At 52.0% G+C, this 26,547-nt stretch overlaps 3 protein-coding genes across 14 annotated transcripts in view; 1 reads left to right on the forward strand and 2 right to left on the reverse strand.

Annotated features, from left to right (window-relative positions):
- Positions 1 to 5,990, forward strand: part of SCN8A (sodium voltage-gated channel alpha subunit 8) — a 211,021-nt gene extending 205,031 nt beyond the window's left edge. For all 12 annotated transcript variants that reach the window (XM_065524218.2, XM_065524216.2, XM_065524217.2 and 9 more), the window contains one exon: positions 2,488 to 5,990. In XM_065524218.2, the coding sequence (XP_065380290.1) occupies positions 2,488 to 3,635 (1,148 nt within the window). In that variant the 3' untranslated portion in view covers positions 3,636 to 5,990. The remainder of the gene's footprint in view (positions 1 to 2,487) is intronic.
- A 4,020-nt stretch (positions 5,991 to 10,010) lies between these two features.
- TMDD1 (transmembrane and death domain 1) lies at positions 10,011 to 12,119 on the reverse strand. Its single transcript, XM_074006920.1, has one exon. It carries the CDS (start codon positions 11,101 to 11,103, stop codon positions 10,141 to 10,143), a length of 963 nt encoding a protein of 320 aa, XP_073863021.1. The 5' UTR covers positions 11,104 to 12,119; the 3' UTR covers positions 10,011 to 10,140.
- A 2,313-nt stretch (positions 12,120 to 14,432) lies between these two features.
- Positions 14,433 to 26,547, reverse strand: part of FIGNL2 (fidgetin like 2) — a 31,193-nt gene continuing 19,078 nt past the window's right edge. Inside the window, exon 2 of the mRNA XM_005570897.4 lies at positions 14,433 to 18,941. Within this exon, the coding sequence (XP_005570954.2) occupies positions 16,972 to 18,930 (1,959 nt within the window). The 5' untranslated portion in view covers positions 18,931 to 18,941 and the 3' untranslated portion in view covers positions 14,433 to 16,971. The remainder of the gene's footprint in view (positions 18,942 to 26,547) is intronic.

The raw sequence follows: 26,547 nt of genomic DNA on the forward strand, positions 1-26,547 counted from the left end.
TAGCTCCTGAAGAGGCTCCAAGAGGTTACCTGACCCACTCTCTGAACTTACTGCATCTTGTCTTTTCCTGAAAAGCTAAGATTCTTCAAAGGGGATTCTATAGCCTTGTGCAGTTAACTGCCCCAGTATTTATGCATTCTTATGATTGAGAAATGTTTCCTTAAATTAACTCCCTCATGTCAGCTGAAGCTCCCATTGTCTTGTTAGTGCCTGGACAGCAAGAGAAGGTACTGAACAAAGAGAACATGTCAGTGCCATCCCTTTGGTTGTCATTTCCCAGACTTTTCGACTCCTCTTCCTTCCTTCTGTGGCCCCTCATTTGGGTTCCCTCATTGCTCTGTAGCGTTAAAGAACAAGTGGCCTGGTTGAGGCGAATCCCAGGATGAATATAACTAGAAAAAGGCTCTCTGATTTGTACACTTTCACCTTTTGCCTTTATATCCTAATGCCTTGGCATCTTTACCTGCTGATACTGGTTTCTTTTCTTTTTCTCCTTTTTTTTTTTTTTTCTTTTTTTTAAGACAGAGTCTGCCTGTCGCCCCAGCTGGAGTGTGATCTCGGCTCACTGCAACCTCTGCCTCCCAGGCTCACGCAATTCTCCTGCCTCAGCCTCCTGAGTAGCTGGGGTTATAGGCATGCGCCACCGCACCCAGCTAACTTTTGTACCTTTTTTCTTTTTGAGACGGAGTCTCACTCTGTTCCCCAGGCCGGAGTGCAGTGGCGTGATCTCGGCTCACTGCAACCTCTTGTCTCCCGGGTGCAAGCGATTCTTGTGCCTCAGCCTGCCAAATAGCTGGAATTACAGGCATGTGCCACCACACTTGGCTAATTTTTTTGAATTTTTAGTAGAGACTGGGTTTTGCCATGTTGGCCAGGCTGGTCTTGAACTCCTAGCCTCAAGTGATCTGCCCACCTCAGCTTCCCGAAGTGCTGGATTACAGGCATCAGCCACTGCACCCAGCCTGATACTGGTTTCTGATTCACGACTTGCAGCACAAAATCTATCAGCTCAGAGTTGAAAGTCACTCCTGAGAGTCCCTTTAGTTTTCTAGGCTAGTTTGGTAGACTAGGGAGGTAGGGCTATGTGAAACCAAAGATGTTCTTTCAGAGCAAAGAAGAAGATACTTTGAAAATTGCTAGCACTAGCAGAATAACTAAGACATCAAAGTTAAAGGATAATGAGGTCATGAGGTGGAGCCAGGACCTCTCACTTACTGTTTGTGGATATGGAAATTTGATTCCATTGTGGATAGTATTAGTAACATCTTAGAAAATCATATGTGCACAAATCTGGAAAAAAAAAACTAATCATTCTTGAGTAGAAAAGTAAATGAGGACCTATTCATAAAAGGGAATACCACTCAATTGTTAGAATGAATAATCTAAAATTATTTCAACATGAGGGATCAGTCTCACAATTGTAATGTTAAATCTCAAAAACAAGGTAGAGACCTAAATAGATGGACCTCAGAAGACAGATACAGCCTGGATGTGGCATTTCACACCTGTAATCCCAGCACTTTGGGAGGTTGAGGAGGGAGGATTGGACTGCTTGAACCCAGGCATTCAAGAACAGCCTGGGCAACATAGCAAGACCCCCATCTCTACAAAATGTTTAAACTAAATCAATAAGACAGATACAGTATAATTTCCTAACCATAGTAGGAAATTATATATATATATAGGATTCTTACATAGTAAATCTATAAACACACACACTAGAATGATACATACCATCTTCAGGATTGTGGATGCTTCATCTGGGAATGATGAAAGAGGAAGAAAAATTGGCAAAATGCTAGCCTGTATTAAATCTTTGCTCCATCCCAGTTACTCGGGAGGTCTGAGGTAGGAGGATCACTTGAGCCAAGAAGTTTGAGACCAGCCTGGGCAACATAGCAAGACCCCATCTCAAAACAAAAAACAGCATCAAAAAACAAATTTGTGTGTTAGTTATGCAGTGTTTGGCACATAGGTGTCTATTTTATTGTCTACTTTTCTGTATGTTTAAAACGTCACTTTTTTTGTTTGTTTGGGTTTTTTTTTTTTTGGAGACAGGAGTCTTGTTCTGTCACCAAGGCTGGAGTGCAGTGGCATGATCTCGGCTTACTGCAACCTCCACCTACCGGGTTCAAGTGATCCTTGTGCCTCTGCCTCCCAAGTAGCTGGAATTACAGATGTGCACCACCATGCCCAGCTAATTTTTTATTTTCAGTAGAAACAGGGTTTCACCATGTTGGCCAGGCTGGTCTCCAACTCCTGGCCTCAAGTAATCCACCTGCCTTGGCCTCCCAAAGTGCTGGGATTACAGGCGTGAGCCACCATGCCCAGCCAAAATGTCACTTTTTGAGAGTTCAGACTGAATAGTAAGGCACTTATTCTGCAAAGCCCTTTGAACCTAAGGGTTCCACAGTGCCAGGTTAAAAAAGTAAAGAGAAAGGGTGTCTCCAATCTCAATAACATAACGTCTTCTATTCCTCTTCTTAGGAATGTTCCTGGCAGATATAATTGAGAAATACTTTGTTTCCCCAACCCTATTCCGAGTCATCCGATTGGCCCGTATTGGGCGCATCTTGCGTCTGATCAAAGGTGCCAAAGGGATTCGTACCCTGCTCTTTGCCTTAATGATGTCCTTGCCTGCCCTGTTCAACATCGGCCTTCTGCTCTTCCTGGTCATGTTCATCTTCTCCATTTTTGGGATGTCCAATTTTGCATATGTGAAGCACGAGGCTGGTATTGATGACATGTTCAACTTTGAGACATTTGGCAACAGCATGATCTGCCTGTTTCAAATCACAACCTCAGCTGGTTGGGATGGCCTGCTGCTGCCCATCCTAAACCGCCCCCCTGACTGCAGCCTAGATAAGGAACACCCAGGGAGTGGCTTTAAGGGAGATTGTGGGAACCCCTCAGTGGGCATCTTCTTCTTTGTAAGCTACATCATCATCTCCTTCCTAATTGTCGTGAACATGTACATTGCCATCATCCTGGAGAACTTCAGTGTAGCCACAGAGGAAAGTGCAGATCCTCTGAGTGAGGATGACTTTGAGACCTTCTATGAGATCTGGGAGAAGTTCGACCCTGATGCTACCCAGTTCATTGAGTACTGTAAGCTGGCAGACTTTGCAGATGCCTTGGAGCATCCTCTCCGAGTGCCCAAGCCCAATACCATTGAGCTCATCGCTATGGATCTGCCAATGGTGAGCGGGGATCGCATCCACTGCTTGGACATCCTTTTTGCCTTCACCAAGCGGGTCCTGGGAGATAGCGGGGAGTTGGACATCCTGCGGCAGCAGATGGAAGAGCGGTTCGTGGCATCCAATCCTTCCAAAGTGTCTTACGAGCCAATCACAACCACGCTGCGCCGCAAGCAGGAGGAGGTATCTGCGGTGGTCCTGCAGCGTGCCTACCGGGGACATTTGGCAAGGCGGGGCTTCATCTGCAAAAAGACAACTTCTAATAAGCTGGAGAATGGAGGCACACACCGGGAGAAAAAAGAGAGCACCCCATCTACAGCCTCCCTCCCGTCCTATGACAGTGTAACTAAACCTGAAAAGGAGAAACAGCAGCGGGCAGAGGAAGGAAGAAGGGAAAGAACCAAAAGACAAAAAGAGGTCAGAGAATCCAAGTGTTAGAGGAGAACAAAAATTCAGTATTATACAGATCTAAAACTCGCAAGTGAAAGATTGTTTACAAACTTCCTGAATATTATCAATGCAGAACAGCTGTGGAGACTCTAACCTGAAGATCTATACCAAACGTCGTCCGCTTACCACATAACACAGCTGCATCTTGAGCAGTGACCTGCCAAGGGCAAAGGACCCCGCTCCCTAGACTCACAGATTTTCTAATGCTTGGGCAGGTGGTTACTGCATGTTCCACATCAGTCAATGCAACTTAGGACAAAACTAACCAGATACAGAAACAGAAGAGAGGCTGCCGGGACCAGCATATTTCCGTTGCAGCCAAATGGATTTTATTTTTTCATTTTATTGATTCTCAGAAGCAGAAGGCATCACTTTAAAAGTTCGTTTGTTCATGCAAACTATATTTGCATTCTTACATTAGTTAAGCTAAGCAGCAAAAAGAAAACACACACACACACTCACATTTAGCCCATGTCATTTAATTGTCAGTTTCTTTGACATAAAGCGCATCTTCTCCACATGGGCTTCACATGGTTTGGAGATGGGTGGGGGAAAACAATCAGGTTTCTTCAGGCTGAGGAGGACTTGCTCAGGCCGATTCCAAACATTGTGCTCGTTCAATGCGTAGAAATGATTTGCATGATGGCATGCCGTGATCAGAAGTCATGCATGAGATCCATACACCACAGGACACTACTAATCTAGTCCCTTGCATTGGGTCAGCCTTTGGACAGGACCCAGCCCTGCACCGTTCACTGTATTTGGAGAAAATGGTAAGAGTTCCATACCGGCTATAATTCTTTATTATGAGTTCTTAAAAGTCCTTCATACACCTTCTGGGTAGGGAAACAACCAACTAATTGACTAACACCACCACCAACAAAAAACAAACCCAATCCAACAAGCAGATGGATCCGTTGTGTGTATATGTTTAACAGACATCTCTAACATACAGCCATTGTTGCACATTTTGCAAGATGAACTATTTAATGCTGCTCTGTGTCCAGTACATGGGGGAGACTTTGATCCCAAATGGCTTGTACTATTTATGTCACTGTAAAACCAAATCCTAGGGCTAAAAAAAAAAATTCATTTGTATCTTGCAGTATTTATGATGATCGTTTAGCCTTCATACTGGAGAATTGACACTTATTTGGGATAGAGTTAAAGTGCTATTCAAAGTAGCACCAGTTATCTCTAGGGGTAATTTGGGGAACTTAAAACGACCTTTCATTGGGAGTTATGGGGTGCTCATTTCATTTCGTATCATGTCCTCTGCATTGTGGCTTTCTCCAGGCATGGGTAGATACCGCGAGGGGTTCAGATACTCTGAACTGGCCTCTCTCTTCTGCAGAGGGGTCGTCGCGTGCTCACACACTGCATGGCTCCCCTGCCTCCATCACATTTCTCCACTGAGCAGGGCTTCCCTTGCCCACAGAGGTGGGTGAGGGTAGCAGCACTGGGGTTACGGCTGTGATTTCCTTCATTTATTATTAGAATAATAGTCACTGGTGGGACCTGAGGTAGAGATGGAGCCGCCTCTGAACCAAGCTCACTTGGTTTCTTTACTGCACTTGTTTTCATGAGAAAGCAATTTAATATTAATTCTTTAGGATGTTCCAGCTTCCCCCAGCGCATTCCCTTGCAGCCAGTTTTGCAGTCTGCTTAGCGACCTGCCCATTGTCATTGAAGTGTGGCTTCTGGGGGAGCATCATTTCTTCCATTCCATCTCCTGCTTTAGGAAAGACAGTTTTCAGTCCAGGGGTGTCTCACCTAATGACTGGATTTCAAAGCCAAGATGCTGCAGTTGAATGTGTCAGTAAGTCTATACAAAGAGTGAAAAGACTTTAGCATGTGAACCAAATCAAAATAACTTCTTCCTGAACCATACACTAGAGGGGGAAGAACCACCAACCCATAATCAGACACACCGATCTGCCTTGCAGTAGAAGCACTTTGAAGGTAATTTCACAGTCCACCTGACTAGTTTTGCATAGAACAAACCACAGTAAGTCGGTAAGCAGAGCTTTCTATCTTGTTGGACCACTAGAAACTCCGTCCAGCTCTCTCAAGCGTGCTTCTGCAGCAGCACCCGTAGAATTTTTGTACTACACCCAATACCAGACTGGGAAGGCATCTCTTTCAGTGACCCTGCTAACTGCTAGGATGAATGTATAGTAACATGTACAGGCTACATTGTAAACAGCACAAAACAGAAGCTGACATGTGTGGTTATTCTTTTTAAGAGAATTATAAATACTGTAATATAATTTTATTTTATTGGCATGCCTTTTTGTAAATATAAATTATTAACTTATTAAATAGGAAATGGCTTCTGGCTTATGCCATTGTCATGTTTATTTTTATTTTTTATACTTTTCTTTCTTCTTAGAACTTAGATGCTGTCAGCCAATGTACATCCCCAAACCAGACAGACAGACAAAAAATTTTTTATTGCTAATGGTCTTTTCCAAAACAACAAAAAATATATATTTTTGTTCCAATGTGCAATAAATTCTAACCACGTCTATGCAAGATTTGGCTAAACTTAATAATTGTTCTTAGGTCTTGAGATGGGCGACAGAGCTGTAAGATCTCGCTAAGTACACCATGTGCTCATGCTAGTGATGTCATTAAGCTACTAGAGCATAGTGATGAGATTTTTCTGAGATGTAACCGTTTCCCTCCGCTAGCTCCTGACCCCAGCCCAATAGGCTGTCTCCTCAGTAACACATGGGCCTTGGTATCTGGCACCCATCAGCCAGCCTCATAGGAAAGAAGCCACCTCCGCTGTATTTGAAGTTTCACTTAAAAAAAAAAAAAAAAAAAAAACTTTTCCCACCTTTTTATCCTTCACCCACTGTCCTTCCACCTGCTCACTCACTCTCTCACCCATCCTGCTCCACACTTCTTTGGTAGTAAATGACACCATCACCAGCAGTTTACACCCGCAGTTAACAGGCATTGAACTGAAAGAATCAGCGATGACGTTTGTGTGCATCTTCGCTGAGTGGGTAAGTGGCAACGCTTTGCCAAATATTAACGAAGCCAATCAAAAAGCAGCAGCAGCCACAGTATCACTGCACATATATATAGATATATATAAATATAATATAAATATTTATTTTTTGTAGCCAGGTCCTTGGTGCAGTATTTATACTCCACAATCCACCTTTTAAAAAAAGGACAAAAAGCAAAAAGATGTGTGATGCTGTTAATTTAAAACGCAGAGCCAAAGCCACTGAGCAGCAGCTGACATGGTTGCTGGTTTGTGTGTGAAAAACATTTTTCCCCTCTTCTTTCCTTAACCTCCTTGTTGCTTAGGATGAGGAGACTGTGTAATTTAAAGCAGAGGATGAGAGGAGGAAGAAACTTCCATGTTAACATGGCCTACTCTCACTCCTTTCTAAACGAGCCACTTTTGGCGTCAGAAGTTGACTGGAGAGAGAGAAAAAAACAAACTCCCAGTCAAAGCTCCTAAAGCGACAGTGCCCAGAGTTCTTTTATTTTTGCTGCAACCAACGTAAACCTGTAAAAGACCAACAGTGAAGATGAGTGTATTAGTGAATGCATGGAGGCCAATGCTGCCCTAATGAGACGTGATAAAAAGTCCATCACTCCTCTAAGCCAAAAGGAAACAAAATAAAAATGACCCTTTTTACTGTACAAGGGAAGCCTGTCTTGGTGTGTTTGTTGCTTGACTATCCCAATTCTTGAGTCCTGGGAGGGGTCTGGGAATTGGGACCTTAGCACATTTGGGGAAAAGAGGGGCATGGAGGGAAGACAAATCAAAGGGGCTCTCGCAAAGTTCTGGCTGAGAAGGAGAGATTGGAAGAAAAGCAAGGTCCTGACCCCCCAGATCCCCACTCACCCATTGCATGTGGCATTCCCCACTACTGGCCGGTGCTTAGAGGCCCATAAAACCCCTCCTCACCTAATCCACCTGGCAGAGCCCTCAGAGATGATGTCAGCCAACCCAGCTGGACTGGCCTTACTTCTGCCTTTTTCACCTGTATGTTTTTAAAAAAAAAACCTACCCCCATGCCCCAAAGCTAGGGCATGCGCGATGCCCAACAGCCTCCACTCTGCAAGCTCATACTGGGCCCTGCCCTCCATCACCCCAGACAGGCCCACAGACAAGGGCCGGTCTCCTTCACATTTCTGTGGGGGTGGGGGCACCCTTCCCCTTCCTTCTCTCCCTGTCCTCCTCTGGGGACATCCCTCTCTAGGCCTAGGCCATGTCTCCTGGTTCAGGAACACACTCTCAGGAGGATCTCGAAGTGCCCACTCTAGTCCGCTCCAGTAGCTGCACTCTGGAGCGAGATGGCTGGTAGGTCAGTCCCCATCCTTCTCCCCTCGGCCCCCAGCCTCCAGGCCTGCTGTGGAGGTGAGACCGCCATGGGTCATGACTTTGTGACTTGAGACCTGGGCATCTTCTGTAATGATGCCTCTTTCTTTTCTCAGATGTTGCCCACAGTTTAGCAAAAAGCTTTGTTCATTTTCAGGTACCCCCCCACCCCCTAAAGAATTGGCTGCAACTTGCCAGCCAGGGGGACATCAGGAGAGCAGAGGAAGTCTGGGTTGGGAGGGGCCCAAGTTTTGCAACAGAGTTTCCATTGTTCAGCTCTGTGCTTTCTTGGATTCCCTTTCCAAGATTACCATTTCCTCCATTAAAACTCCTGAGGCACCCCTGCCCCCGCCCCCACTGCTGTTTGCTGTACATAGAGGCTAAGTGGGGTGGGGTGGGTGGGTGTGCACGTGTGTGTGTGTGTGTGAAGAATGTACATAGGTAAAGGGGAGTGTGGTCCAGTGGTTCCAGAAAAGGGACAGAACTCCTGTGTTCTATCCCTAGCTTGACCGCTGGCTCGCTGTGTGGCCTTGGGCAAGTCACTTAACCTCTCTGTGCCTCAGTTTCCCCATCTGTAAAATGGGGATAATAATACTGACCTACCTCACAGGGGTGTTGTGAGGCTTTAACTAAATGTTTTGTAAAGCGTTTTGAGATACAGAGGCAAAGGCGCTAGGGAAGGGCAAAGTATTATTGGACTTAAGGAAGCTGAAATGGTACCATAAATGCTGCTATTCTGAGAGCCATTTTAAACTGCACTGCTCCAACCACCCCCGCTTCTCATCACCAGGACAGCAGGTCGAGAAAATGACTTTCCTTTCACTTGCTTCTGGGGTTTGTGATTATTCAAGACAATTTTTCCCCTTGCTGTATCTCCTTCCCTCACCTCCTCGACTTGTTCCCTGTTCTGTTTATGCGGAAATGGCAGAAATGCTTGAGAAATGAGAATGTGTAAGTGGATTGGAAGTTTATAGTATGAAATTTCAATTTTACTTTGTACTGTACATCTTTTTACTTTAGAATTTGCAATAAAGGGTTACGTCAATCTTGTTTTCAACTCTCCTCTTGGACTGGCCTGTCATTCTGTCATTGCCCTCACACTGAAGCCCAAGGTGGACAGGCGCCACCACCTCGCAGGATCCCTGTGGCAGGGACAGAGTCTGCGTGAGGGCTCACCCTGGCTCAGCCCCTTGGCTGGGCAGGCAGTGCCCGAGCCACTCCCAGGTGTGTGGGAAAGGTTTGGGATTTCACTCAGCGTGTCAGGAGGCCTTGCCTGAGGTGGGCAGCACTTTGGAGGCAGCGCCTTGCACGTGGGCACACCCCCTCTGTAGTGGTGCTGCCTCTGCACACTCCAGCAGATCCCCAGAGCAGCCCCGAGGGGGAACTGCCCATGTTGTTCTGGTCCCCATCATGTTTTTCAAGCCCCTTATTGCGCACACACCTTTCATTCTGGAGCTCAAACTTTCAGGTCAGAGGGTCGTAGGTTCGAGAACATGACTATGCCACGAACTAGCTGTGGCAGAGTTTCCGCATGTGTGATGGAGACAATACCTTCTCCCTTGGGTTTTGAAAAGTACATCAAATAATGTATGTAACTGGTTAGCATGAGGCCTTGGCACACAGTGCTCAATAAGTGGTAACTCTTCGTGGAAGAATAATTGCAAGATAAGAAGGAATCTGCCTGGCGCGGTGGCTCACTCCCGTAATCCCAGCACTCTGGGAGGCCCAGGCGGGTGGATCACTTGAGCCCAAGAGTTGGAGACCAGCTTGGCCAACAAGGCGAAACACCGTCTCTACTAAAAACACAAAAATTAATGGGGCGTGGTTGTGCACGCCTGTATTCCCAGCTACTCAGGAGGCTGAGACAGGAGAATCGCTTGAATCCTTGAACCCGGGAGGCGGAGGTTGCAGTGAGCAGAGATCACACCACTGCCCTCCAGCCTGGGCGACAGAGCGAGGCTCCATCTTAAAAAAAAACAAAAAAACAAACAAACAAAAAAAAAAACTAAGCTGACAAGAATTGGTTGGGGCACCTGCCACCCTGGGGCCTGGTACCTGAGTCCCTCTTCCACCGGCAGTCCCACGAGTTTTGCTGCTCCTTTCCATCGAATTAACAAACTCTGCCCTTTCGGTATTTCATAACGTTTATAAACCGTCCAAAGCACCACTCTCCCAAGACTGGGCTCCCATTTTACAGCTGAGGGCAGGGGCACTGTGAGGTGAGGGAGAATCTGGCCCATTTGCAGCCCAGGCTCCCGGGGGTGCGCCCCGCTCTTTAGGAAGGAGCGGCTTTGTTTCCCAACAGCCCTGCACCGTGACGAGCGGGCTGGGGCTGCCGGGCCACGCCTCGTCGCCTCCGGTGATCCACAGCGTGAGCAGGACGAGCAGCGCCCCGGTGCCCAGCGCCCCCACGAAACCGGTGAGGAGGCCGAGCGCCAGTGGCCCCGCCCAACCCATGGGGCTCCGCTCATACAGGGGCTGCGGCAGGCGCTCCACGATCAGCTCCAGGGCGTCCCAGTCCCGCGCTGAAACCGCGGCACGCCGGGGGCGCAGGGCCGGGGCAAGGGCCGCGCGGGCGGCGCCGCCGGGCTGCTGCAGGAAGCGCTGCCCGAACTTGCGCAGCTGCAGCGTCGCCTGCTGGTGGAGGTTCTTGCCCAGCTCCCTGGCCACGTCGGGGCGGCCGCTGCGCCGCAGGGCCCGGGCCAGGCGGTCCCAGGACAGGGACGCGGCCTGGGGGGCCAGCCAGGCCGCCAGCGCCTCCCGGCAGCCGTCGGACACCTCTCCGGGCCCGGCTGCCCCGCCTGCCGGGTCCTCGGCAGCCTCTCGCCGCCGCCGCCGCCGCCGCCGCCGCGGGCTCGGAGACCCCGACGTGGTGTTGAGCGGCTCGGGCCGCGCCAGCCGGTCCTCAGAAAGCCGGGACAACTCGCCCTCCACGTCGGGCTCGGGCGCCTCCAGGAGCGACCGGAAATGGCCGCACTCCTCCGGGGTCAGCAGTTCGGCCAGACGGACGGCTGCGTGAGGGCCCATAGCGTCCACGGCCCCTGCCGGAGCCCACGCCCAAACCCAGAGCGCCAGGACGAAGGCGCCCGCCGGAGTCCGCGCCTCCATCCCTAGCGGGAACCAGGGACCGAGGGCTGTGTAGGGACGGGGACGGGCTCCGAGCGCCCCCGGTGAGCGGTGGGGGAGGGGTTCCGAACGCCCGCGGATTGTGGGAGGGAGGAGGCTCCGAACACCCGGGAACCCAAGTGGAGGAGGGCATTGGGGACGAGGGGGCTGCCAACACCCAGCGACGGAGACAGGGACTCAGACATGGCACTTGTTGGAGGGTCTCACGAACTGGGATAAGAGGGCTTGCAACCCAGGAAGGGGGTTCTCAGCCCCCCAGGAGGCTAGGATTCTGGGCCTTTACATTGTAGCTCCTGCCCTAGGCCTCCTAGTACCCACTAATACCTCAAACTGAACAAGTTACCAACATCTCTTCTAATTCATGTACTCCCTAACCCCTCCCCTCTTTACCAGAATCCCTAGACCCCTTGCTCTCCATTAACCTCGATATTCAATCAATTCCTACATTCTCTTTTTTTCTTTTCTTTTTGTGCAGATGGGGGTCTTGCTATGTTGCCCAGGCTGGTCTCCAACTCCAGCCTCCGCCTCTGCCACCACCTCCCAAAGTGCTGGGATTACAGGAATGAGCCACCGTGCCTGGCCTCAATTCCTAAATTCTCTTTTTGTCTACCAAATACTAACGTTTAGTATTTATTAAATGAATCCATCATCCCATTCCACCACTCTAGTGCGAGTCCAAACCCTCCTCCTCTCTTGCTAGTCCTCCAGCCCCCATCACTGCCCCCACACACTGGGGCCTTGCCTACCTGCACTTACTCCATTTCCCCCAAGGAAGCTTGGCTCTGGCTCTCCTGATCGCGGCCTGCACTCCTCCTGCTGTCAGGCGCCTTTGGGAAGCCCTCCCTGACTCTGAGTCACACCCCTTAGTGGTGTCCCCATTAGGGACTCCTCCTGTCTGCCCCACAGCACACTGCAGCTGGGCCTGTGTACTGTCTCCCCCACTAGACTGCAAGGTCCCTACATTGTCCCCATGGCAACTAGAGCATAATAAAGTGTTCAGTAAAGATTTGTTGAGTCAATGTGTGTATTTTTTGTTTTTTTAAGAGACAGGGTCTCCCTCTGTTGCCCAGGCTGGTCTCGAACTCCTGGGCTCAAGGGATCCTCCTGCTTCAGCCTCCCAATGTACAAGGATTACAGGCATGAGCCACCATGCAGGGCCATTGTGTGAACTCTTAACTTGCAAATCAGTGCTGTCCTCAGCCCCCTAAACTCCCACAAAGGCTTCATCATGGAGCCCCAGCTCGTAACAGGGCAAGGAAGGCCCTCCATGGTGAGGTCCCTGCTGACTCCTCCAGCCTCACTCCTCCGATTCCTGCCCTCACGATCTTGTAACACATCAAGGCTCGTGGCACAGCACGTAAGATACAGTTTCCAGCCTCCATACTTTGCCCAACTATCCCCCTCCCCTCCCATGTAGGAAGTTTTCCTGATACCCCACCAAGACCACCACAAGTCAGGATCTTTTCTGGATGTTCTTTCTGTTTGTGTTTTGTTTTGTTTTGTTTTGAATCACAGTCTCCCTCTGTCACCCAAGCTGGAGTGCAGCGGCATGATCTTGGCGCACTGCAACCTCTGCCTCCCAGGTTCAAGTAATTCTTGTGCCTCAACCTCCCAAGTAGCTTGGACTACAGGCACACACCACCACGCCCAGCTAATTTTTGTATTTTTAGTAGAGACTGGGTTTCACCATGTTGGCCAGGCTGGTCTCGAACTCCTGACCTCAAGTGATCCATCCACCCTGGCCTCCCAAAGTACTGTGATTACAGACATAAGCCACCATGCCCCCAGCCATTTTTTGGCATTCTTAAGATAACCTGTGCATCCTCCACCAGGGCACTCATCTGGAAATTAGAGGACTTATTCAACAAACATCTATTCAATGTCTTCTGTGTACCAGATAATTGCACTAGGCGTATGAATATAAAGGCTAATTTGATGTAGTCCCTCACCCCCAGTAGCTTTATCCAGTTGCATTTTTAAATGATCAATTTCTGAGCTTTTCCCACCTAGACATGGGCTCCAAGAATAGCAGCTGTGCTTGACCCCTTCTGTATCCTCAGTGCCAGGCCCAATGTTGCACACAGTAAGGTGCAAAATAGAGGAGTGGGGCCAGGTGGGTCTGGACCTCCAAGGGCTGAGAGGCTTGTGGTAATGGACTCTGGGGCAGTGCCTTAGAGCCCCCACCTCCAGGCACACTCACATTCGTGTCCTCTTTGCTTTGCAGGGTCTCCCTGGTGCTCACTCTGCCTCCTGTATGTGTGCAGTGAGCCACAGCAGGGAGCCCGGGGGCACCACTCCCCTGTGCTCTTGCGCATGCTCAACAGTCTTGCCTAGACTATTCAAGGACCTAGGAGTTGTGGGTCCAAATCCCTCATGGGCATCTCTACAGAGCTTTTTCAGCAAGTGTTTCTTCCTAGGTTGTTTAGTCTCCCAGTTTATGATGAGCTGTCACAGATAAGAGTTAGGGGACTGGGCCGGGCGCGGTGGCTCAAGCCTATAATCCCAGCACTTTGGGAGGCCGAGACGGGCGGATCACGAGGTCAGGAGATCGAGACTATCCTGGCTGATACGGTGAAACCCCGTCTCTACTAAAAAATACAAAAAACTAGCCGGGCGACGAGGCGGGCGCCTGTAGTCCCAGCTACTCGGGAGGCTGAGGCAGGAGAATGGCGTAAACCCGGGAGGCGGAGCTTGCCGTGAGCTGAGATCCGGCCACTGCACTCCAGCCTGGGCAACAGAGCGAGACTCCGTCTAAAAAAAAAAAAAAAAAAAGAGTTAGGGGACTGATGGATGGGGGGATGGTAGACAAAGGACACCACGTGACCTGAAACACCGGAATTCGGCCGTCTCCACACCCCGCCCTCTGCCCACTTTATCTCCACTGAGAACAGAATACAAGTATAACCCTAGCTCTATTCAATGAAGGCTGCTGCAGGTTCTGGATGGCCCCTCCCTCTCTTCAGCACCCCCCTTCCTCCATGCATTCATTCGTTCACTCATTCAACAAACATGTGAGCCCTTCCTTGCCCCCCTATTTTGTGGCTCTGGGGATACGATGAGCCTGCCCCAGAGTTGTGTGTCAGAGCTCAGAACAGCAGGAAGGCCCCTTACCCATGGCTTCTCCCCTATAGCCTCAGTGCCCATTCCCGTAGGTACTCGCTGTATCACAGTGAGTCACAGGAGTCCTTGCTCCTTGTTACTAAGGGACTAGGAACACCCCGCCCAGAGCACCGGCAGACCTGGGTGTCCAGACATCTCCCAGAGGGCTCCCACATCCCACTGCTCCCAAGAAATCTGCAAACCACATGTCATCGCTTTAATACTGTGTAATACTTTCTTTTAAAATACAGTCTCTTCTGAGGTAGACAGACCACAACTGCAGAGCATCGTCAGACAGGAGCTAAATACGTCCATGTACAACACGCAGCAAAATGAGGTAGAAATGGTTACAGTGGGAGGAGAGGATCCCAGCCCCAGTCTGGGTAGAGGAAGGGGAGAGGCCAGCTCGGAAGTCACCCTCCCCACTCCCTGCCCCTGGATTCTTTGGTATGCCTCCCCCCCAACATTACCAGAGCTGGACCGGCCCTTCCCCTACCCACCCCAGAGCCCATGAGGTAGGTGCCACTAGGCTGGGGGCAGTCTCCTTGTGCAAAGCTCCCCAAGCCTGGGGAACAGGAGCCTAGTAGAGGAAGCAGTGGGGACTCTACCTCTCAGAGCTCCCTGCCTCTTGAAGGGAAGGCTGGGATCCCACCCCAACTTCCCTGACACCCTCCATCCCCCCACCCCCCTATACATACACACCTGAGAGAGAACCCCTCACTCCATGCTCCCTCCAAGGGTCTTTTGCAGCCTGCAGCTGTGACCCTGCAGCCCACTGCTTCTGAGGCACCAAAGCCCTGCTGGCAGCTGGCTCCAAAGAGGGGGGTCAGAAAGCGACAGGGGGTCGGGGGGAAGCAGAGCAGCCTTCCGGTCAGCACTCCTAGGCCAGCACAGGCCCTGGGTGCCAGGGCCCCTGAAAGGTCCCCCACAGACACCCTTCCAGCCAGGAGGGGAGGCAGTAGACTCTAGGAAATGCACGGGCAGGCAGGGAACTGGAAGGGAGACTGAGGTGGGAGAGAGGAAAAGTGGTGGGGCGGGGCGTGCCCCCTGCTTTGGATAAAGATAAGAGTTATGAAATGGGCTGGGGGTGGTGGGAGCAAACTGCTAAAGCCTCATCACGGTAAAATTGGTGGGAAGGAGAGAAATATGGTTCTCGGTAGGGTTCCAAACCTAGTGGAAAGTTCGGGCAGGACTGAGACTAAGCCCCCAAGGTCAGAGAAAACACCCCTGCCCATCTCCCTCACCCTCTCCCAGCCCTGGAGCTCCAGACCTAGGACTCCAGGGGAAGGGGGGAGACACATTTTCTCACAGAGCCCCCCAAGTAAGGGATGCTCACTCCTTCTCAGAGCCTCCAGCAGAGGCGGCTGAGGTCCAGTAGCTGATTTTGTGGCCAGACTGTCTACCCAGATGGAATCCTCCCCAGTCACCGGGGACTTCTGCCAAGGCAGGGCCAGGGGACATGACCTTTCTGGAGACTTTCTGCTTAGGTCACCTTCCCATTTGGGCCCTCCCAGCCTACTTTCTGGGTCTCGGGAAGGAATTGGGCAAGAGCAGCCTAACTCTGGATAGCCCTTCACAGAAAACACTCAGCGGAGGGGTTGGGTGGGGCAGGGGGCGGGGAGCGGCAGGAGAGAAATAAAGCCTCCCCTCTCTCAAACCCCACATTCGTGCCTAGGCCTCAGACCCTGGGGAGGAAGCCCTTAGGAATACATTCTGCTTCTGACCAGGATTAGCTGGGGTTTCACTGAGGCCTCTGGGTCTTCCTCTCCCCTTCCCCATAAGTCTCATTTTTTGAGTGTCTGGGAGAATGTGCTCCCCTGGATGGAGTGGGAGGGTTGGGGTGGGGGAGAACAGGTGTGAGGGGCACACAGGAGAGCAGCCAAAGTCTAACATTCTTTCTGAGGTCAGTTTCTTCCTGAGTTGCCAAAAGAAAAAGAAAAACAGCAAATTCTACACATTTTACAAAAATAAGCCTAAAATATGAAACAAGCTACATTTCTGGGATCTCCCCTCAAAAACAAACAAAAACTCCCCTTCTTTAGGGTTTTTTTTCCTTGATCCCCCTAGACCCTAGGTTTCAGATGGGTACAGGGGTAACCCTCCTCCCCTCCTCCTCAGCCCATGGGCCTCCAGAGCTCCTGCAAAGAGCCACTGCAGTCCAAGTAAGAACAGAAGGCATGAAGAGGCATTAAAGCTCAGGGACCAAAAGGCGAGGAACGCTGGAAAGCCAGGGATGGAGACAGAAGCACAGAGGGTGAGGGAGGGAGAGCTGGGGAGGGAGGGGCAGGAGAGAAACAGGGCCAGCATTGGGGGGAGGGCTGTCAGCGACAAAGCAAAAGGGAGAGAAAACCAAGAGAATGCAGAGAATGGGATGGAGATAGTGAGGGAGAAGGAGGGTGCCATTCAGATAGCGAGGAGACAAAAGGGTTGTGGCAAGAGAGCAGGAGTTCCTAAGGCCCCGGGTGCCAGCCCATGCCGGATCTGCCCGGTCCGCCGGGCGGAGATGGCGAGCTTCCAGTCCACAATAAATAGGAAAAACCTGAGTACACGGCGCATATGGCATCTATCTGCCTGGCAGAAGCATTTTCCTTACCACGAAAAAAAAAAATCCACCAGCAGACCCCCTCCTGTCCTCCATCCCACATTCACCACTCTGGCCCCTGCCAGCCGGGTTTAGTCAGCGACATCCCTCCCACGCGGAGGCGGCGGGGACGGAGGGACGGCGGCTCCCGCGGCCTCCACCGCGCGCCGTCAGTGTCCGGAGCCGTACATTTTGTCCCACTCCACGAACGAGTCCAGTTCCTTGGCGGAGGCCCTAGGGCCCATTTTGGACAGCGCTGCCTCCAAGTCCTTGTAGGAGAGGGGGCGCTGCAGCCCCGGGAGGCCCGCCCCGGCCGCCGCCTGCTGGCACAGCTGCCCTAGCTCGCCCCCAGAGAAGCCCTGCGTGCCCTGCACCAGCGCCGCCAGTTCCCGCTCACTGAGCGCGCAGCCCTGCTGGGCCAGCGCTCGCTGCAGGATCTGCCCGCGGGCCGGACTGTCTGGCAGCGCCACATAGAAGCGGAGAGAGAAGCGCCGGCGGGTCGCCTCGTCTAGAGCCGCGGGCCGCGAGGTGGTGCCCACAACCAGCACGCCGTCAGCCCCAGCGCCGCAGCCCCCGTCCAGGCAAGCTAGGAGCGGCACCTGCAGCGCGCCCCCTGCCGCCGCGCTGTCGTCCCGGGAGGGAAGCAGCGCATCCAGCTCGCTGATGAGGAGTACGGAGGGTGGGCGGCAGCGCGCGGCCGCGAAAGCAGCCTGGAGGAGGCGCGCGCCCTCGGCGGCGCCGGGCGCAGCTAGGGTCGCGCCGCGCAGGCGCAACAGCGTAGCACCCAGCTGCGTGGCGAGGCAGCGGCCCAGCAGCGCTTTGCCGGAGCCCCTCGGCCCGAAGAGCAGGACGGTCCGCGGCGGGCGCAGGCTGCCGGGGTAGGCGGGCGGCCTGAGTAGGGGCCACACCAACTCCTCCTCCAGCGCCGCCTTGAGCGCACCCTGGCCCGCCACATCCGCCCACTGTACCGGGGGCCCGCAGTCCACCATCTTGCTCGTCACCAGCTCCAGGGCCCCGGGGTCCACGCCTTTGGGAGGCTCCCCCGACGGCACGGCGAACCCCCCACGAGGAGCCGGGGCCCGCTCCGGGAACTTTTCAAAGGGCTCCAGTTGCGGGCCGTAGACGGGGGAGCCCAGGACCTTGAGGGGGACGCCGGCACCGTACTTGCCTGACGCCTCCACCGCGGCTCCCGGCGGCTTGGCCCGGAACCCGTTGCCCCGACACTCGCCGTTGTCGGCGGCGGGGTAGGAGGCCCCGTCAGCCGCAGGGGCCTTGGGCTCGTACGCGTACTTGCGGTAGCGGCCCTCGGGCCCCTCGTCGGCGGCCTTGCGCTTCAGCGACAGCCCGGACTCGGCACCCGGCGCGGCCGTGGGGAAGCCATAGGCTGTGGGCGGCGCCGGCGCTGGCAGGGGCGTGGGCGCGGGCAAGCCCGGGGTCAGGTAGGGGGCCGGGGGTGGGCCTGGGGGCGGTGGGAGCGCGCCGTAGCCGGGTTGCGCCGCGTAGCCCCCTGCGGGATAGTTGTACAGCGGCGCTGAGGGCCCGTACCCGGGCGGCGGCGGGGGCTGCAGAAGTGCGGCCGGGGGCGGCGGGGGCAGCGCGGCACCCGTCTGCGCGCAGTAACCCGGCGCCAGGTACCCCCCGCCGTAGCCCGCCGCGTACTCGGGCGCCGCCGACGGGCCCCCGCACGCATTGCCGGCGTAGAGGGGTTCAGGGAGGTTCCCGGCTAAAACCGGGGAGCCGCCTAGGGCCCCGGAACTGCCCCCACCGCCCGACTTGGTTCCTGGGAGGCCCTCGTGGAGTGAGGCCAAGGGGTAGGGTGGCTCCGGCCCTGGCCAGGGCTCGGGGTCCCCTTTGGCGCCGTTGAGGAATGAGGCGTCGCTGTACCCGCCCAGGGCCGGACGCTCGTAGGGAGAGTCCAAGACCCCAGAGTATTTCTCTGCATAGCGCTTTAGGAGGTTGGAGGCAGTGAGGGCGGAGATGTCGTCGTGTGCCCAAGCGTAGTGGCAGCGTTGGCGACCCCCAGGGGGCAACTCCAACTTGTGGGCCGGCGACGGGGTGGTGGAGGAGACATCCAGGTGCTGCTCTGGCCACTGGTTGAGGGGCTGGGCGTGTTCCGGTGTCCAGTGCATCTTCAACAGAGCTGCGGGCAAGAAATAGGAGGGCTGGTGAGGTCTAGCCACCGAGGACCCAGCGGGCCACTGCTAGCCATAGACAGTCCTCCTAGACTGCGGCTTGGACAGGCTGGGCTTCCGGCATCCACCACCTACCGCCCCACTGTCCTGGGGCCCTCCCTCCAGGCACCAAATAAACTCCTTATGTCTCAGGATTAAAGTTGTCTGAAAATGTTTTCCTCAGCGCCCAAAGGGGTCTGGAAACTATGTGGCTCGCCCTCACTTCACCTTGTAGGCAATGGTCATTATTTTTGTCCTGGCCACTCCAGCCATGTCCTCTGTAGGACACGTGATCCTTACTTTCCAATGAAGGATCGGACAATGGGTGGGACACCCCAGCCCTCGGAATAGTCACATTCAAGTGAAGCTCGCTCGGTAAGAGATGTTTGTCACCCACCATGTGCTGGCCACTACAGAGGCACCAGGGTTATGTAAAGAGATGTATGAGGCCTGCCCAGAGTCCGCGGCCTAGTGACCCAGAAGTTTGTTATTCCTAAGTGCTCTGTTCACCTCAGCCTTTCCTGAGATTCCAAGGCCCCTTCTGGGCCTGAGGTCAGAGATGCTGTCGTGTGTGGCACTGCCTTATCCATGGGAAACCTCAGTGGCTGACCCAGAGCATTCATTTCCTTCCCACTTGGTTTTGGCTTCTGCCTGATGAAGTGAGAGCACGTGGATCCCAGACCCAGCTACATGTAATGGCTGTGTGCCTGGGGCAGGTGCTGCTACCTGCTTTATTCCCAATAGGTCTCACCACAGTACAAAAATATATAGAACAAATAGGTCATATGCTGGAGAAAACGGGGGAAAATTATTACACAACAATGCACATCATAGGATGTGGACCATAAATTTGTCTCTGAGCTTCCCAGTAGCCAAATAGGGAGAGGTAATCAGACTCACTGCAAAGTAAAAAAAACACCATTACTCAAAGCAAAAGTGTTCCTGTCTTAGAGATCATAGAACTTTTTTTCATAGTCCTCAGGAAGACCTGTGAGATGTAATAAACAATGTCCTTGCCATCCATGCTGTAAACACAGCAGAGATGTTCCATGGCTGTTCCTGACACTGTCCCTTAGCACCTCCAAGCATGAGCCAAACACTCTGTTAAAGGGGATCCGGGGCTTGCGGAATGGCTCTACCCAGGCACAGGGCTCCTGTGGGCCAGCCTGATAAAATATCTCAAAGACTAAGAGGCCCATGGCACACCCAGTGACAGCTGATGCCGATGATGATTTCTCAAAACTAAGCTGCTGATAAGTTTCTTAGCAGGTTCACATATTCTCATAGGTTCAGTATTCTTTCTTTAATGGATTTTTATGGAGCAAATCCCAAATGTTTTGCTAGGCATGGGGGAAGATTGAAAGGTGAACAGGATGGTTCAGCCAGGTAGAGAAGACAGGTAGGTAGACAATGGCCTCTGTGAAGTGGGAAAACAGAGGTATGTGCCAACGGCACTGGGGCTCAGGGCAACTTCCCAAGGAGGTGGTGCCTTTGCTGGACCATGAAAAGTGAGGGATCAAGTCGACCAGACAGGCTAAAGTGAGCAGGGCATCCCAGATCACAAGAACAGCACCTTCAAAGGTGCAGGGTGCAGTGCCTTCAGAAAGCCAGGGCTGTGCTAGCTCACGTGCCATATTCCCTTCCTCAAGGCACTTTACTGCCACCTTCTGGAAAGCTCATAAATTTAGTGTCTGCTGCACTAGAATTGTGACTTGTGCCCTGTTGGAAGTAAGGCTGTTGTGCACAACCTACATAACCATACACTTCGAGTCCGTAGAGAACACCAAGAAATGTTGGGTCACCAGAGCTTTGAAAGTGGGTGTATATAGTAGAAGAGGAAGGTGAAGATAACCACAGCTGGCCTTCCTAGCAGCAGCTTGTTGACAGCACCCCACCCCTGTTGATGCTGTTTACTTAATGTGGCTGTGACTGACATCAATGGGAGAAGACATTTGAAAATAAAGCTATTTACTATCATCCCCACTGCCCTAGGGAAGGCATGAGCCATAGAAGTATAGCTTAAAAAAGAAGGTAAGTGACTTCTCGAGGTTGTCCTGCCCCCATTTGAGAGGTACTGCTGGCCACTGGGCAGAAGGGAGAACAGAGACTAACAGAGCTGAGTGTGAGGTCCTTGGGGGCAGATATGCAGCCCTCCAGCTCTTGCTGAGAAGTATCTCCAAAGATCAGAGGCATTACCTGGTATGAAAGAGGGTAATTTCCTGGAACATCAAAAATCACAAATTGTTCTGGCTGCAGAGTCTTAGGAGGTAACATCAAAGTTATTGGCTGGGCTCAGTGGCTCATGCCTATAATCCCAGCACTTTGGGAGGCTGAGGCTGATGGATCACCTGAGGTCAGAAGTTGAAGACCAGCCTGGCCAACATGGTGAAACCCCATCTGTACTAAAAATACAAAAATTAGCCGGGTGTAATGGTGGGCACCTGTAATCCCAGCTACTCAGGATGCTGAGGCAGGAGAATCTCTTGAACCCGGGAGGCAGAGGTTGCAGTGACCCGAGATGGCACCACTGCACTCCAGCTTGGGCGACAAGGGCGAGACTCTGCCTCAAAACGAACAAAAGTTACACAAATGCAAGTATTGTGTAAATCTGTTTTTTTGTTTTTTTGGTTTTTTTCCTATTTACTATTTTCTGTGCCTTGTTTCCTTAATATGGAAAGAGAGATTTGACCTTGATAGCATTTACCCTGAGCATATTAAACTGGACAAGCTGGGGAAAGAGTGACATCCTCCCCACCAAGGGCACAGACACCATGAAGAAGGCTCAGATCTGGACTTGTCCACACACATCTCCTTTGCCACCACCAGCCCCTGTGCTCCTAAAGCTATCAGTGATGCCCCTCATCCCCTAGACTTTTGGGCCAGGCTCCCTCTCACCAGCCCCTGGCCTGGCCTTCAGCAATCCTCACTGAAACCTCCACCCGCCAGTGAAGATCCTCTGGCCCTGGCCATCACTGAGAACTGCTCCACCTTGGAAACTGGACTCCAGTAAGCCACCTCCAATCCTCCACCCCATCCTCCCAGCTTCATACCCACAATGTCTCCTCTACTCCACAGCTCAGACCCTCTTGCCCTTCCAGAGAGGGGACCTTGTCCGTGACACTTACCTAGACCACCTGATCTCTATCCTCAATCTTCAGATACTGGCCCTTCCACTCCAGGTAAATTTCCTCCCATTTTAGCCAGGGCAAAAAATGAAGTCATTGGGTAAATCTCCCTTACCTCTAGCCCTCTTTTTATGTTTATCTACATCTGTATCCATCTTGCACCCAGAAGGCCTCAGGGTCCCTCTGCCCCAGTCCTTGGCCCCATTAATTATCCCTCCTAGGTACTGGGTCCCTCCCCACAGTTAGCTTAATTCGTTCTCATCTTCAAAATGACCTCTCTTGACCATGGGTTCCCCACTAGATACCAGCTCATCCCTTTTTCCCTTCTTCACCCTTCTTTAAGGCATCATTGTCTACATGCAGTGACATGGCATCTGCTAGAGATCCTTTCAATAATCTAACAGGGGGCCAGGTATGGTGGCTTACGCCTGTAATCCCAGCACTTTTCAAGGCTGAGGCAGGTGGATCACCTGAGGCCAGGAGTTCAAGACCAGCCTAGCCAACATAGTGACACCGCATCTCTACTAAAAAGAAAAAAAAAAAAAATTAGCCAGGCGTGGTGGCAGGCGCCTGTAATCCCAGCTACTTGGGAGGCTGAGACAGGAGAATCACTTGAACCTGGGAGGTAGAGGTTGCAATGAGCTGAGATTGTGCTATTGCACTCCAGCCTGGGTGAGAAGAGCGAAACTCCATCTCAAAAAAATATATATATATAAATATATATATATATATATATATATATATATATATATAACCGGGAAGCAGGGCACCAGGTCAGCAACTTCTGCTAAACTTAGTTCCGTAGTGCTACATTTTCCTTTAACCCCTTCCTAGAGAAAGAACTCAGCTGCCCAAGGACCAGCCCCAACCTAAGGGCGGGAAGAGGGCAGAAGTTTGAGAACAGTGGGTAAGGTTGCCTTACCTGCACACAGGCTCAGAATGATGTCTCACGTGAGTCTGAATACACACCAGCATGCATGTGCACACCACCAGGGATGTGTACAGATGTGTGCAGCTGCAGGCACATGTGCATATGGTCATGCCTGTGCCTGGCACACACATGTTTAAAGTGCGATCTCACTTAGATGCTTCCTGACAGACCCAGGCCTGCCAGGCCTTGCCTTCCTCCCCTCGCCCACTATAGGTGGAAAATGCTGCCTCCCTGCCCTCGCCCCCCAGGCCAGTTACAGCCCTCTTGCTGTGACACAGAGACCCTGGGCCGGCTACCAGTATGCCTCCCGCAGGAGCCTCAGGAAGGATCTCCCCAGGACGGGGACCCCCTGTCTCCTGTCCAGGTTCACAAGTCACACGCCAGTGATCAGTGCTACTGGAGGGGAGGAAAGGCCTTGAGGACATGGGGAAAGTATAGGCTTTGAGTGCCAGAGACCTAATTCGAATCCAATCCCAGACACACACTGTGTGACCCTGGGCAAGTTGTCTGACCTCAGTGAACCTCAATTTCCCCATTTGTATTTGTATTTTTTTTTTTTTAAAGTAGAGACAGGGTTTTGCCATGTTGGCCAGGCTGGTCTCAAACTCCTCAAGTGATCTGTCTGCCTCAGCGTCCGAAAGTGCTGGGATTACAGGGTGAGCCACTGTGCCCAGCCAATTTCTCCGTTTGTTAAAGGGCATAGCATATGTCATTCTGAGTGGCTGTGAGGATTTAAAGATAATGTATATAATGGACACAGTCCAGTGTGGGGCACAGATTACAAATTCAGAACCCAAGCAGTGCTTCAACCTTGCTGAGTGAACTAAACAAGTAACTTCTCCTTGGGCCGGGGGAAACTTGGTGAATGTTCTGTGAAAAGAGGTTCCTTCCAGTTCTAATATGATGGGCCAGTAGCTCATGCCATTTCCCCAAAACCCAGGCAATAGGTACAGAACCTGTTCTATGTTTTACATCTCTAATGCAGCCCTCCTACCAGCTCTGAGATCAATACTGTTATTGTCATCCCCAGTCTACAGATAAGGAGACTGAGGTACAGAGATTAACGCATCTTCAGGGTCACATGGCTGTTACAGAGAGGAGATAGGACTCAAAGCCCAGGCCCTGAACCACTTGCCTACAAGGGCTCTCTGGCCCAGCCCTTTGTTCTGACAGCCAGAGAAGAGCCTGAGGCCATTCCACACTGCACACCTACACTCACCAACACTCACTTCCTGGGCCTGTGGAAACAGTGGCTGCGCCCCCAAGTGCTGTGTATTTACCTTGCAGACCAGACAGGAGAATTTGTGTCCTCTCCCGGTAAAACGCCCAAGTAGAGCCTCTCTTTCCCTGTGAAAGGCCATCAGATAACCAGACACACCCCTGGGCTGGGCACAAAGTTCCTTATTTGGGTTTTGTAGCTTTCTCAGGTGGTAGCTGGGACTCCGCACGGAGAAAACACTCTCTCTGAAACTGCCCGGTTTGGGGAGCACAGTCTTGTTCCTGAGGCAACTGTTTCTCTGCAGACCTTGAAGGTGAAGCGCTGCTGTGCACATAGGAAGCTGAAACCCCGCTTGACTCTACCAACAGGACGCAGTCCTTCAAACTCACAGGCAATCAATAGTTACGGAAAGAATTACTGGATGGGAGAGTAAAGTCATTCCTAAAACCCCTCCCCTCATTTTTAGGAAGTCTTACAAGGTTCATGAGAGATGATTCAGCCTTCACAGCCGGCCAGAACACTCAGGCACCGATCTTCCCTGTGGTCCTGCTGCCCACGGGTCCTGTGGGTGCCTCTCCCATCCCTGAGGACCGCAGGCTCTCCATGCACAGGGCCCGATGCAGGCAGTAGGTATCCCCCCAGCCCACCCTGGCTTCCCGGGTCAGCAAACACCCTGAGCTGTCACTCTCTGATCACGGCCAAGACACTTAACCTCACTAAGCTCCACTTTCTTCACCTGTCCATTGAGACCATTGGTTTAGATCGGTAGACCTCTAATCTTCCTTTCTCATTAGAAACACTGAAATAAATTTTGTACAGGGTGAGGTAGGAGGAAACCCCAACCCCACAGCATCAACACCCTCCTCCAACCCCCAAAGGAGACCCCTAAGATTCCTTCGGGATCTTCCAGAAATTCTCTGATTCTGGATTCCGTCACCCATGGGGGTGGGAAGGGATTGGACCAAACTGGGCTGGGGGCAGGGTAGGCAAGGAGGGGCAGCTGTGAGTCAGCTCCAGGCTGGTGTGGAGAAGGGGCCATGCCTCTGGGCAAGCCTCCTCTGAGCTCCATTATCTCAGCCTGGAACAAAGAGGCTGGAAGGGAGAATCCCATTGTTGGCCTCCCTTATGGAAATCTCATTAATCTATTCACCAAGGCTCCCACAGGCCTTTTGTCCCAGGCTTTTTGTCTACTGCTTACAACGGGTGCCCCAGGGGGTCTCTGGCTGCCTGGCAGAGCTTGAACAGGACTGTGCCCCTCCTCTAGGCCCTCTTCCTCATGCCAACCCCCCAGTTACTGCAAGGGAAGAGGAGAGGGAGGGGTAACGAGGGGACTCTGGAAGACTGGTCACCTGTCACAGCCCTGGCACCTACCATACAGGAACCTGTTCCCCCAGTTCTGGGCCAGAGAACAGCCTTCAAAACCTGCCTGGGGGCTGCCCTAGAGCTCACAAGGGGCCTAGCATGAGTAGGACTCAACACATGTTTAGGGATGAGCCAGAGGATGCCATGGGGTGGCTGCATGATTCTTCCTTCCATGATACCTTTGGTGTGCCAGCCACTGTGTGCCAGCTATGACTCCCAGCTTGAGAGGCAAACCGGACCACATTGGGACCCATGCCTGCAGACTTGATCAGCTAACAGGGAAGAGAAAATAAAGTGTTTCCTCAGAAAGGAGGGAGGGAGGGAAGGAAAGAGAGGAAAAAAGGAAGGAAGGAAGGGAGAAAAGGAACGGAGGGAGGGAGGAAGGGAGGGAGAGAGGGAAGAGAAGAGAGGGAAAAAGGAATGAAAGAGAATGGGAGGGAGGAAGGAAGAAAAAAGAGGATTGGTCAAAAGACAAAATTTCAGGAGGAATAGGTTCAAGAGATCTATTGTTCAATATGGTGACTAGAGTTAATAAAAGTGTATTGTATACTTGAAGATTACTGAGAGTAGGCCTGGTGCGGTGGCTCATGCCTGTAATCCTGGCACTTTGGGAGGCCGAGGGAGGCGGATCACCTGAGGTCGGGAGTTTCAGACCAGCCTGGCCAACATGGTAAAACTCCATCTCTACTAAAAATACAAAAATTAGCTGGGTGTAGTGGCGGGTGCCTGTAATCCTAGCTACTTGAGAGGTTGAGGCAGGAGAATAGCTTGAACCCGGAAGGTGGAGGTTGCAGTAAGCTGAGATCGTGCCACTGCACTCCAGCCTGGGCAACAGAGCCAGACTCCATCTCAAAAAAAAAAAAAAAAAAAAAGAAAGAAAGAAAAAAAGAAAATTACTGAGTAGATTTTAGGTGTTCTCACCACAAATAAGTATATGA

This window comes from Macaca fascicularis, chromosome 11 (assembly GCF_037993035.2).
Source record: "Macaca fascicularis isolate 582-1 chromosome 11, T2T-MFA8v1.1".
NCBI classification, from domain to species: Eukaryota; Metazoa; Chordata; class Mammalia; order Primates; family Cercopithecidae; genus Macaca; species Macaca fascicularis.

Excerpts from the sequence above, each read along its gene's own strand:
- TMDD1 (XM_074006920.1), bottom strand. The coding sequence starts at position 11,103 with ATGGAGGCGCGGACTCCGGCGGGCGCCTTCGTCCTGGCGCTCTGGGTT.